Here is a 14173-nt window from a genome sequence, read left to right as displayed (position 1 = left end):
TGGTGACTGTGATGTCATTCAAGGAAGCTAGCCTTTGATGAAGCAGATATATTAATAGCTTATTAAGCAATATGTTTTTACCAGATTGCAATATGTAGTGTCTGTAATGAGTTTCAGTCAAGCTTATTGGTGTGCAGTTGCACAGGACCCTCGGTTAGTGAGTTGAGGCCCTAATGTGCAAGCGCACTTTTAAAAAGAGTTAGGGGGTCTTCTTCCATTGCATCTTTTAATGCGCTTAGGGAGTAGGGAAATCCCAACATTATTATTGACTCAGGCATATACAAGCGACTTCCAACCCTGTATACACTGCAAGAGGCCCCGTCTGGCAAGCATTTGAAAAAACCGCAGGCGAATTTGTCAACTGGAAGCAAAGAATGGCATCCAAAGGGGGCTATTTCATGACAGATGAAGAAAAAGCTGAGTGGGAAAAGAAACAGAAAGAACAGGAGAAACTAATCGACAAATGTGTTTTCTGTAATATTGCGTTCAGGAACGACGCAAGGGCAGATGTTTTGTACAAGGTAAGGCATTTCATCAGCGTAACTTCCTGATAGGATGTTAGAAGTCAAACTTCGTTGAATTAACTCGGAAATTTTGTGCCGTAATAGGTGTCCCGTGTGGTACGGTACTTATCACGTCACAGGCGTCTATAGTGACGATGTAGTGACTTGTATACGTCCTGTTGCTGACTCTATTATCGGTACCAAAGGTCATGCATCGGGTCAGCAAGTTTACCTGTGACTTTCGTACAGCTATAGTCAGCAGAGTTGGCGGTATTCGAACTTTGTCACACAAAATGTCATTAAGTGATGTTCTTGATCTTCACTCGATCAAGTATCATAGAAATGGCTGCGTAATGTCATGATTTTATGTCATATCCATGAAGGAATTATCTTCCGAAAATGGATAGTATACAGTGCATTGGGGATTCAGCCATATTCCTGGAGGATAAAGATGGAGGGGAAAAAAAGAGAAATATATATATATATATATATATATATATATATATATATATATATATATATATATATATATATATATATATATACAGATGTCCTTGTAGGAAATTGCAGTGCTGTATATGGAATGCATGGCACTTGAGTAACAGATATAATGACTTTGTACTGGAATTAATGTGTGTTATTATATCAGAAACTGAAAAAAGTATAGTCTATAATAAATATATAGATATTCCTTTGCAACAAAACAGTTAGTATCAGCTGTAACCCAAATTAAAGTACATATACAAATAACAATAAGAACAATTATTAGTGTGTCATTTTATCTTGAATTTAGTGGCTTCATGTGTTAGAATTGATTGGATAGCAGTCCAAAGGGACTAGAATTGGTTTGTTACTTATTGTTCAAATCTACTGGCAACGGTTAGCAGATGAAATGTGTTGGTAATGCTTAGGTATGAGGCACCATGATGTGTTAACTAGTGACTAGGCTAACAGTAGCTGGGTAGGTTTAAGCAGGATTCATTGGGAGTAAAGATGGCATTGTCTTAACAAAGGGGAATTTAAACTGATAATTCATCTAGACAATTCAATCAGCACAGTGTGAAACCTGATTTGGTTATTATGTCTAGGTTTTGAGTTAGTGAAACTAAAATGTCAAATGAACACTTCCTGTTTGATGATGATGATGTCATCGGCTTGTGCCATTACGTTAGAGATCCACAAGGCAATACACCGCATTGATTCTGTCAAAACCCAATGATTTATTGAATAAAGAGTACAAAAATATGTTGGTATCCATGTTAACATTATGCACCTGTCATAGACCTAAGGAATAAATGTTTATCACAAAAATCCCTCTCTCAACTCTGCCTAAGGATAGATTTCTTAAAAACAATTTTTCAATGCATGCAATCAGCCAAACATGCATGGTGGCATATTCTCCTCACTTGAACACTTGCACTTGCAGTAAACTAAATACACAAGATTTAAATATTATCTTTAGCAAATTTTTTTTGGGGTCCGCCTAAACACCGACAAGCACCAACAAGAACCGACAAGGACCGTCAAGTGACCGGCAAGTTGGATGAAAACCCCTTTTTTCTATGATTGGGCTTTATAACGTCATTTTCTACTATTTTGGTGAATATGAACACAATTGACCAAACGGTAACGAAAAAACAGGGCGACATGACGGCAAACACATTTACTAGTAACCATGTGGCAAACAAGGAAACCCTACCCGCCATCTTGTATGGGATCGTTTGATTTTTCCTGGAAGGGTATCTATAACCACTATCTTTTGTGGTTTCACATCTTAATGTAACAAGGGATTTGGTTTGAGGCCTACTTTATCACACAACTGTATTATCGAAGAATGCAATAAACTGAACAATAACATATAATAGTGATCTAGCAACAAATCAGAGATCTTGTCAGTTTTTGTCGGTGCTTGTTGGTGCTTAGTATATCCAGTTTTTTTTACTTACTAAATAAAAGATTTTTTTGTAATATAGGTTTCTGTACATGTGCTAAAACCAACTGGCTTGCAATGGTGTTGATGAGATGCAATCAGTTGCTGAATTATGATGACTGCCCTCTTTTCAGGATAGCAGTTATGTAGTATTTCGTGACATCAGTCCGGCTGCCAAAGAACATTATCTTGTCATACCGAAACAACACATCAAGAATACCAAGTCATTGGGTTATGATGATATACCAATGAGTAAGTACCTCATCCATCAATCTTACTGATGAATCTGGGATGTAAACTCGTGTGGTCAGAGGTTAAAGGTCATGTTTCCAGAATTGGAATTGATCAATACTAATGACATCCATCATTTCATTATTAAGTCATCGATCAATGCTAATTACATCCATCATTCCGAGTCATTGATCAATACTAATGACACCCATCATTTCATTAAGTCATTGATCAATGCTAATAACAACCATCATTTCATGATGAAGTCATTGGTCAATGCAACTGACACACATTGCTTCATGATTAAGTAATTGACCAATGCTAGTAACATCACAAAAATTCAAAGCAATTCATACTGTCAACAGCACAAACGTAGTTGGAATGCAGATACTGAATACAATCAAAACAAAGTACTCTATCTATTGTGTCTGCTAACAGTATTGTCTGAACATTGACATCGAGTGATGTGTGTGTTGTGTATCATCTAACATCTACTATTCCTATGATTTGAGCAATTTGCAAAAGTGGGACCTTGGGAGGTCTATCATCTTAATTTTCTAGTTCTAAAGTTCAGTAACCATTGCGCATTGAAATAATGACGAAGTGAAAGTGAAGAAGATAAAATTGTTTAAAAAATGGGAACAGTGCGTTTAGACTTTGACTTAGTAAGTAGAGCTGTATTATAATCTAGGCTAAGGCTATATGTGCTTTTATACCTTAACCTTCTATAGGATGTCCAAACTTTCCACCAATCAAATGCCTTCTTTTGTAAGAAACCTGACATTGGAAGCCAATCAAATGCCTTCTTTTGTAAGAAATCTTACAATTGCTGTAAGCCAATCAAATGCCTTCTTTGGTAAGAAATCTTACAATTATTGTGAGCCAATCAAATGTCTTCTTTTGTAAGAAATCTTACAATTATTGTAAGCCAATCAAATGTCTTCTTTTGTAAGAAATCTTACAATTATTGTAAGCCAATCTAGACTAATTACGCATGACTTGCATCATAAACTTGCATCATAGCTGATATGATATTGATCTTAAAACATTTATTTTACTTTTTCAACAGTTGAGAACATGATTGATGTTGCTAAAATTTGCCTGGCAAAGCATGAAGCTGATGTAAATGATGTAAGGTGAGTACAAACCAGAAATATTCTCTATGAATCTATTTTTATGTTTTATATGATGCACAGTGTTTTTTAAGAGTGGTATAAGGGATTCTCCCTTCATATTTTCAGGATTTATCTGGTTTCCCAGTCATTTGTATGACTTCCCTAAAATCAGTAATGTCCAGAGATCCTTTAAGCGTTACCACAGATCACAAACCATGCACCAAATGTGCCCATACGGAGTTTTAGAAATGAGTAAAATTATTCCAAGACATTACTGATGCACAGCTTTTTGGAGCCATGGACTTGAAAAAATTGGCAAAAACAATTTTAATTGCCAATGTTTCTATTGGTATTACTGCAATAAATACTAAGGTAGGAAATAAAGTGATGGTTTCTTTTTCTTGATTCTGAGTTTTTTTCTGGAAAGATTTATCTTATTATTCTATTATTTCAGGTATGGTTTCCATCTTTCACCGATGGTTAGTGTTGATCATTTACATCTTCATGCAATATCTCCAGCAAGTAAAATTGGTTTCTTTGGAAGACTTCTTTTCAGACCAGATTCTTATTGGTTTCTCACGGTATGTATAGTCTCCACAATTTACATGTAATACCAGCCATAGTGTCACATTTCTTATCTTCCATTCTCTGTTACTCAGAGATATGTACCAACATTTGTTGATTAATACCAATATGGAGTAATTTAGATTTTAATATTTGCCACATAAAAACTTTATTATTATTGACATTATTTGTTGATATGTTTATACTATTGTGTTAAAGGCCCAGTTGAAATAAATTTTTGATCATTTTTTCACTATTTTTGTCTTGTATGTCAATTGCAAGTTCTTGTTCTACTCCCTAAAAGCATGTTAAAACACCAACCATTTTGCCTGCCAACACAGTGTCTATACAGTGAGTATGAATGTAAAGTAATAGTGTACTTCTGAATTTTCGTCCGGACCAGAATTCACGTGTCAACAATAACAATGTAGTGAACACATGTACAGGCTGAGTTGACAAGCTGAATACTGTGTATCTCATTTATGTTCTCGGGAGTAGAGCAAGAAACTGTCGTTGACATTAAAAATAAAATAGTGAAAAATTGTGAAAAGTTATAGCTACTGTTTTACAGTTTTGGCAATGCAAGTAATTTTGTAGATCTATGTAGAAAACATTTTAGGCCACAGTGCTGGATGAATATGTACATTATCAGGAATAATATTAGGGTATGATGTCACAAAATTCATTGGTATTGACAAAGCTATAATATACTATAGGACAAGGCCATTGCCTAAATATACAGGACACTTTTACTTCGTTGCCTTAAAATACAGAACTCTGGTCACTGTCAGAAACAAGACCCTATCATTGCCTGGACAGACGACACTGTAATTGCCTGGGTAGAAGACATTGTCATTGACAAGACAAAGGACTCTGTCATTACCCAACTACAGGGCATTGTCATTGCTCAAGTATGGGACACTGTCATTGCCCAAGTATGGGACACTGTCATTGCTCAAGTATGGGACACTGTCATTGCCCATGTACAGGACACTTTCATTGTCTTGACACAGGATATTTTGTCATTGCAGGACACAGGAGACTGTGTTTGGCCAAGTACAGGATACTGTTATTTTGTGAATCATAGAATAGAAGACAATTTCATTTCTTGATTATATGGCAGTATCATTGAATTTAGAAATTTCTCAATTCAGACCCACCACATCAACTATTTTTATCTGCTCATGAGGAAATAAATGAAAAAAAACGCAAAAATACACAACAAGAGTGCATAACAGTGCTGTATAAAACAGAACTGTAAACAAAATAACTGACACTAACATTCCATTCAGAACTGTACACATATGTTACTGTTATATTAAGCTGTAAAAACTGTGCATCGCTGCACTAAAAGTCAAACTGGAGAAATGTTGCTACAGTGTATACAAAAATACTAAAACAACACTGCTGTGTATTTATCTCTCTGTGCATTCCTATGCTGTTTTCATGTTTTTTGTGCGTTCTTGTTGATTGAAGAATAAAAAAACCGCATCACTGCATTATTTTTGCAGTATTTCTAGGATGGGAAACAAATTTTTATTTTTCTTGGCCTTAACATACTATTCTGCCCAGACTCAAAGATTTGACTACAGGTTCACCATGCTTTTCAAACAGAAACACTCACATGAATTGAATGTTACTAAGCACAGTGTTTCGGCAGAGACAAGCAGTTTACTGAATTTAGTGTGTGTAAACCCAACTGCCATATCCATGGACCAACTTAGTTCTCCTGTCTTTCTCCTTACAATCAACAGGTGGAAACCTTGTTGAAGAATTTGAGTGAAAAGCCAAGTAAATTTTGGAATGAGAAAGAACACAACGGTGATTGGTACAAACGACAGCGGAAAGATGAGACACAGAAAGCAGATACACAGACAGAGAACAGAGGACAAAACCAACTTGCGACATCACCATCAGCTAACACCCAGAAACAAGGCTCAGCAGTTTGATAGCTTGAAACTGGAAAGAGTTATTCAGACTTGAAGTATTTTACAGTATTTTCCAGTAATTTCTAAAAGTTTTCCTCCGAACAAATACTGGTACATTAAAATAGAACTACCCACAAGCAACAGGAAATATTATACCGCCCTCTAGAGACAATTTTGTTAAATTGTTTTGTTTCCCACCTTCAATGAAGGTCAATGATTTGTAACGCATACGTGAAACTTTAAAGCTGTCATTTTGTTTATTGCTTTGTAAGGGACACATAATTTCCCATTTCAAATATTGGCTACTGTGCTAGTTAAAGGGACAAAGGCACTCTTTTAAAATATTTTTTAATATAAAAAGAATACATGCTAGCATTCATAAACTCATAGTGTACAAACACTAATGATACATAACCCCCAAAGTGTCAAAAATACCTCTCTGCTTAATGCAAATAGATGATTTTCTTTGTCATCTCCAGAAATATTAAAATGAACCTCTGCCATTCTGCTATGGTTTACTCTGACATGTAAACATAGCCACAATGTATGTGAAAACCGCTATCCTTACCTAAATGAAAGCACCGCCAATCAAGATCTTATTATAAAAGCTTGTACAATGTCCAAAGTTTAGGTAACTATGTATACATTCAGCCATGCATGGTAAAAGTTGCACATGGAGCTTGATTTTACAGTAGGGATCATCATGGGATCATAGAATGTTTAGCTTAATTTTTAATCTTGTCTGGCTGCAAGCAGAGATGAGGTTGTGCACACTTGACCAGTATTTCAGCATGCTTCAAGTTGTCAAACTTTTCACATCAAACAAAATTCAAGAACAAAGCTCAAAGAAGCGTGACTTTGTCCCACTAACAGCAGAATTTAGCTTTGAGTGAACAATTTTGTAACCCAACATTACCTATACCAATCTTTAATCAATAATGTATCAGATGACTGTTTCCTTGGTTTCATACAGTTTGTTACTTTACCACCTATAGCTCAGTTCACAGGCACTGCATGGTGATTGCAAGTTCTAGGTATGGCTTGTAAGTATTGCAGGCCTTTCACATTAATTGTCGGTGAACTCTGGGACAAGTTTCTAAACATGATGGCCAAAACCTGTCGTATTTTCGGATACCATAACATGTCACCTTGTCAGCTCTTTTCCTGATAAGACTTTGAAAGGGAGTTTAAATATTATGATTGTAGTGATAACAAGTGTAACCAGATACCAATTATAATCCCACAGAACTGTTTTAATATTAATATTACCTAAGAATTTGATAAATTTATTCTTAATGGCATTACATATTCATGTAGCTGAATACATGAAAAGTTAGATTTTAGAGTACAGTATTAAACAAGTTAATATCAAATTTGAATTCAATTTATAATCTTGTTCAGTTCTGAAAAATGATTTATTTTCCTTCATTCACTCAATGCTTTCACCTTTATTAGTCCTGAGTTCATCAGCTTCAATTGACAACCTGACTTTTGACCTTTTCAGCTTCTTGACTTTAATAGAAAACTTTTATTTCTCAGTCATCTGTCATTCTTGGCGTATCCACTTGCTCATCTCCTCTCCCCCATACCATTTGAAAGTATGGTAGTGAATATATGTATCACCAACTACATGCTAAGGTCATGCCATGGGTGATACTCAGTCACTGTTCAGATTGAGTGTTAAGGTAGTATGCACCTCAAAAGTTAAAGACTTAAACTTTTGCTCAAACTTTCCATAAGGAATCTTTTAACCATTCTCTTTCAAATAAAGAATAAAAATCGGGGGTCACAATGCAAATTTTGGAACTAGAGAAACTAATAACTCAGGATTTACCGATATTTGAAATTCAAAATGGCTGCCATCCCTGTGTTAACTCTATGGGGAAAAAATAAAATTTTTGAATTTCAAAAAACTAGCTGTTAAAAAGTTTTCTTAAACCAAGAGCTTTACAATGAACCCCCACAAGTGGTTTATCAGAAAAGAATTGTAAAAGTTTGAGAGTCTGAATATCTGTTCCCTAAGTGCATTCTACCTTAAAGTGTTTGTCACACAAAAGTCTGTTACAAGTTTAATCTTCGACCAACTATCTATTTTAGCAGTGCATTACTTTTTGCAAAAATCCAGATATGAATATCATACATCACTTTCACACATGCAAATTTCCATTAAGGGGATTGGACTTCAGAGCAAACGTGAGTTTTGTTTACTATGCATGTCTTTTTATTACCATGATCCCTTACCATGATCCTGGGTTGTCACCATAGCACATACTGACACTACTTTGGTACCACAATGGTTTTTCCTATAGCACTGCAAGTCAAATCTGCAGCTCCTATCATGGGACTTGTAGGTCATTGCTGGTGGCAAGGAATTCAGATACAATGTATCCAATATTATGATACAATTCAAATGTGTAAAATGTATCATGATGTTATCCATAGTAACACTCACTTGTGTAGTCCATTCCGCATACTCATTTCCCATCACAACTTGTCTATTAAACGTCTTATTCTTAGAGTATTAATCTCTCTTGGTTGACTTTCCAAATGACAGAATAGCTATTCTATCTCATTAGTTTTGAAATTCACATAAATTTGATAGCTTAATGCTGGCATGATAAAACTGCATAATTTTCAGAATGGTAATAAAACATATTTTATGCTAATTCTTCTGATTTTTGAACTGTTGTGAAACTCAAGATGACAAAGTATTATGGGATAAATAGCATTTTTCATACAAGGTGAAATATTGTGTGTATAAAACATCTTTGTTTACTAAGAAGACTCTCTTTTCCCTAGTTTTATTATCATTATATTAAGGAGCTATTTTGTTTAATTACGCTGTCTTAACAAGTCCTGTTGTTGCCAGCCTGCTTTCTGGTTGCTAAGTTGAGGTGTTGTTGCTATGGTAAGAACCTTTGATGCTCAGTTGCTCTGTTTTAATAAGTTCTGCCACTAACACCTTTTCTTGTTGCCAGGTTGCAGTCCCGTTGCCATGATATGAACTCCTTCATTGCAAAATACCACCAATCTCACTCTTGTAACACATATAATCTGAATTTCTTAATATGTTTGAGTGAACACTCAGAAATGATTTTTGACAATTCTTTTTCAGTTCTTTTTATCATTATTGATTGATAAATTCAAATGCTTAGAGTGTAGCAATATTTTTACTTTGTGTGTTCACTTATTACCATTTCATCGCTGATAATTATTTTCCTCAAGGGAAATCTTATTATCAAATGGTAAAGGACTAGCTATGTAGTTTCTGTGAAATTGAAGTGAAACAAGTAAATGCGTAACTATCGTCATTGAATTTTCTTTGCAAGTATTTATTCAAACTATTCTGTAGTATTATATTATTAGGCGCTTTGGCTTGGAATTTGACTTTCCCACTTACAAAGTACAAGAAATCTATAGCTGTTCTTATTGCAGGGCTGTAGCCTGAGCAGATTGCCAAGGGGGCAGAACCTAGCTTAGTGATGATTTGGGTAATTTACATAAATTTACATATTGACAGCATGGAAATTCTAGGGAGGAAGATAACACCCCTCCCACCCACAGAGGCTCACACACATGCACACATGCACGCACACACACAGATACACACACACACACACACACACACACACACACACACACACACACACACACACACACACACACACACACCCCATGCCACACCCCATGCCGTCTACGGCCCTGCATTTGCCAGTATTTATTGCACAATACAGAGCTTCTCATTTTTCTGATGAGAGATGAGTTTTGCTAAAAATAGATACCTCTTCTTCTTCTTCAAATATTTGAGAAAAGAATGAATATTGTGTTTATTTGATGCAGCAAATTTGGAATCAAATTCTTTTAACAAGTAAAATTTATTGATTCCTGATGTATGTGCTTTTTCTTTTTACTGAATAACTTTGATTTCCATTATTTAATTTTTGTTTTTAAGAATTAGAATTATCTTTGTATGGAGAGAGCTTTAAGGAAATACACAAACATTTTCTAGTTTATAGAATTACAAGCTCATTGATGAGGTTAGACCAAATGTGTAGAAATATAATTTCTGAATTTCTGATGTGATTTAAATTCTTGTGCAATCATTGCCAAAGATAAATGTCACATTCTTTTGAAAGTTTTAATTGATATTGTTTCAGTCTCGTTGGATTTTTCAGCAAAGATCAAACTTTCACGTGATGTGAAGCAATACTATTTGGTATTTACTGTATTTTATGGGATTTATAACTCCCAAATATATAACACTTTTTTCTTGAATAATTAGGATTATTATTCTGCATATACACATCAAAATATGTTACATAAATATTCAGGACTATGTATCAAGGTTTATTCAAAATCTGTTTATTATTTAAATCTACATAAGTTGCAACTGAATAATCTCCAATACTGAATAAAAAGTTTGCCATGTATTGTATATGAGACCAGAGTGTTGCAGTTCAAATGACGACATGGACACAGTAGAAGGACATGACAGTCGTACTTTATATAGCGCCCTCAAGTGCAGATAATATCATCTTTTGTTTTACTTCAATCAATTACCTGACTTTGGCACTACTGTCTGGCCAAAGTATTAAATTCGTTGCTTGCGTGCACCTCCACATGTTTAGGTTTTGGAGATTTTTAATGGAAAAAAGTATATAGTATTTGAATAGGGCTTACAGCATAGCTTTTTGCCTACAAATCTTTGTTTACTAATTTTTGTACAATGTACTTAAAAAATACCTGCATGCTAGCAGAATTTCACATTTGTAGAAATGTGAAAAATGCTTTTGAAGTGAAAAAAAAGTTCCTGCTTTGATTCTTGAATGGGCACTCATACATGGAAATAATCAAGGATATTATATAACTAACGAGCGAAATTTTCTGCATGTTATGAACTGCTTACCTAATTACCTTTCAAAATTGTGTGTTTATGCCAAAAATTAGGCCCTGCTACTGAGTACACAGCAAAACCTTGAAACTGTTCAGTGTATCACGTAAGTGGTTTAGATAAAGAGATGGCCTCCCCACGGTACCTCATGCCACTACATACCAGAGATGAACCTATCATACCTGTGATGAGAGTAGGTGAAAGATCATCCACAAATTTAGAATAAACTTTTGGTGGTCCAAATGCAAGAAAAACGAAACCTCTTACCTGATTGGTTTGTCTTGAATTAGATATGCACATAATTAATGAGTTGAGGTGAAATAGTGATCAAAGATACCACGAGGTGCTTTATGCGGCTAAATACAAAGAGTTGCACATATTGTGGCTTAGATTAGTGAAGTGAGTCAAAAGGTCATGCGAGGTCACTCAAACATTCGGGAAGAAACTTTGGTCCAACTAACACTCAAAGTACTTGGTACCGGTAGTTACAGACATTTTGGTTTTTTAGCATATTTTTCAGCTCATCTTCATAGTTTGGGAGCTGTCACCGAGTCATCTGAACACATTCTCAACTACAACACACGGTACCTTTTAGACAGAGACCAGTTGGTTCACAACTAGTTTTCGTTTCCCCTTTTTTCCATTTTCATTCTTCATCGAACATGTCTTGACCATGATATGTTGAAAATAGTGATTGTTACTATTACAGCTATGCACACTAAATAACAAATACATACATCAAGTGGTCATCAGGTTTTTTCAGTGGACGGACAGAGCTACATACATACAGAGGTAGCCAGCATATGTATTAAGTTTTTCATAACACCTGCCCTATTTAAAATACCCTTTTTGAACATTTTCTAAAACCACTCATGATTTTGCCAAACTTGCTGATCACATCCAAATATTATTAAAAATGTTTCCGATCGACCTAACGTGTTTCCCGGAGGACATTTTAAGGGAAACGCAATATTTATAATTAAAGCTTGAATGGTTACGAAGACAACCTAAAAACGGAGTACACAGAAGTAGATCGAAAAATTGTCTGGTTTGAAAACTTGGTTGAGCAGAAAAGAGATCAAAATGATGTTACTCCTCTCAGTAGACGATTGTATAACTTCGTGTAAAGTTTTATCTATCCCCTGACAGGAAAGTTTACAATTCTCATCAGTGACAACTTTGAAATGATTAATGACAATACATTTTACAAGACAATTTATCATGTTTTCATGGCATAACCTTAAATTAATCGCTAACCAACTATTCCTTTTTTTTCTTTTAAAGCTCTGTGCAATAATGTTTGCCATTTTTTTCCATCGAAGAAATCTCTCTTGTATTTCCTTCGCTTTGCAACGCGTCATCGATTTTCCATTTACAGTAGAATATATAGCATGGAATCAATGTTTTTTTCAAGACTAATGTTATTGCGAAAACACTTCGGCTCAACGTTAACATAACCTTTATCATATTCAGTTTCCGTATTGATCAATTGTTGTCGCTGTATATAATATATTGACTAGGGGCCAAAGCCGGGCAGGCCCTTTTGGCCTGGTTTCCTTCACCTCATCTGCAATTGCATTGCTGACTTAACACTAATTAAGTCAAAATATATTGTCTTGCTCTTCATTTGCATGATTTGACAAAAATCTTATCAGACACAAGCCAAGGATAGGATTCGCCAAAATCTATATTTAAAAGTGCTTCTCACATCATGACCAGTCTAGTTTCTATTACGTTTTAATAACATCTCTTCACCAAGGAGCGGGTGGTTCCATTTGCAAGTTGGCACTGTCTGTCTCCATGGCAATAGCTACGCATGGCGACATTCGTAACCCGGCAACGATTACACAACGGACACGTGTCATTGGTCACTACAGTTACACACACCGACGCTTTGGGAGGGGGTCACTGCAGGTAGAGCGTTTTGTTGAAATCTGCATAGTGTGTTGCCTAGACGAAACAAGATTTTTCCCATAATTCAATACTAACGGCAAACATTATCATTCAATTTTTCGCAACATGGCAATTTATTATATTTGTATTATGACTGCAGCAGGAAAAAATAATTGTTACAACTTTGTTGTTTTTTTATTGCGGATTCGCTTTCCTTTTGTAGTTTATGATGTTGAACCATTCTGCATATTTGTATATTATAATGTTAACCAAATGGTAAACCATGCAGCTATCTACCATCATATAGCAGTGATCGTTTTTCTGTTGCTACATATTACTTATGAAGTATTGTCAGGAATAGTTTGTTAATCAATCTAGACTCATTGTTTATTGCAGTTAGCACTTAACTTAGAGAGGCATGGAAATGTGGAGTTGTTGGAAATTGGTGTCAAGTATTACTTGAACTCATGACTTTTCTCATTGACTGACTTCGATACTCAAGCAACAGTTATTTATTCTTTTCATTTTAACAGCCAGCATGGCACTGTGATGTAATTGCGCCTGGATGTTTGAACATCTGTCGTTAACACTTTCAGCTCCATGCGTACATGGTAATATATATATATATATATATATATATATATATATATATATATATATATATATATATATATATATATATATATATATATATATATATATATACTGCATATACTATATATTTTGAATATCATGAAGGATATGCTCCAAGCTGCCGTTTTAAAGCTAACCTATTCTTCAGACCGTACCTTACAAGCAGACAAGACCAACGATAGACGAACTTCCGTCGACTGCTTATGAATACTTAAAACGCATCTGTGACAGCATCTAACGTTACAATTGTAGGCACAGATACAGTTATTCGATGAAAAAGTAAAATTTATTACTTTAAGAATACGATGGTTTTTGAGAATAAATTCTTTGCAAACATTGTGAGAAAGGTAGAGAACATACTAGTATGAAAACTCATACGGTATTTATTTTGAGTTCATTCAACACTATTAACTCGGACAACAGTTTTCTATTTCAACTGCATCGAATTTCCACAACCTTTGACATGTATATTTTAACACAGAATA

The 14173-nt window shown here is 34.9% G+C and overlaps 1 protein-coding gene across 1 annotated transcript; it reads left to right on the top strand.

The window, feature by feature from the left end:
- Window positions 1-237: 237 nt before the first annotated feature.
- Window positions 238-10706, top strand: LOC139133916 (adenosine 5'-monophosphoramidase HINT3-like). The gene is made up of 5 exons (XM_070700699.1): window positions 238-521; window positions 2568-2685; window positions 3734-3800; window positions 4234-4360; window positions 6098-10706. The coding sequence occupies exons 1-5, from the start codon at window positions 375-377 to the stop codon at window positions 6290-6292; spliced, it is 654 nt and encodes a 217-aa protein (XP_070556800.1). The 5' UTR covers window positions 238-374; the 3' UTR covers window positions 6293-10706.
- Window positions 10707-14173: the final 3467 nt, after the last annotated feature.

This window comes from Ptychodera flava, chromosome 5, assembly GCF_041260155.1.
Source record: "Ptychodera flava strain L36383 chromosome 5, AS_Pfla_20210202, whole genome shotgun sequence".
Classification (NCBI taxonomy): domain Eukaryota; kingdom Metazoa; phylum Hemichordata; class Enteropneusta; family Ptychoderidae; genus Ptychodera; species Ptychodera flava.
Note: the sequence above shows the minus strand (reverse complement) of the source record. Positions and strands in the feature narration are given on the sequence as shown.

What these genes read in the sequence shown, in the direction of transcription:
- LOC139133916 (XM_070700699.1), top strand. Translation starts at nt 375, where the DNA reads ATGGCATCCAAAGGGGGCTATTTCATGACAGATGAAGAAAAAGCTGAG. An exon ending in TTATGATGATATACCAATGA is followed by an intron (nt 2,686 to 3,733) that starts GTAAGTACCTCA and finishes CTTTTTCAACAG; the next exon opens with TTGAGAACATGATTGATGTT. An exon ending in ATTCTTATTGGTTTCTCACG is followed by an intron (nt 4,361 to 6,097) that starts GTATGTATAGTC and finishes TACAATCAACAG; the next exon opens with GTGGAAACCTTGTTGAAGAA.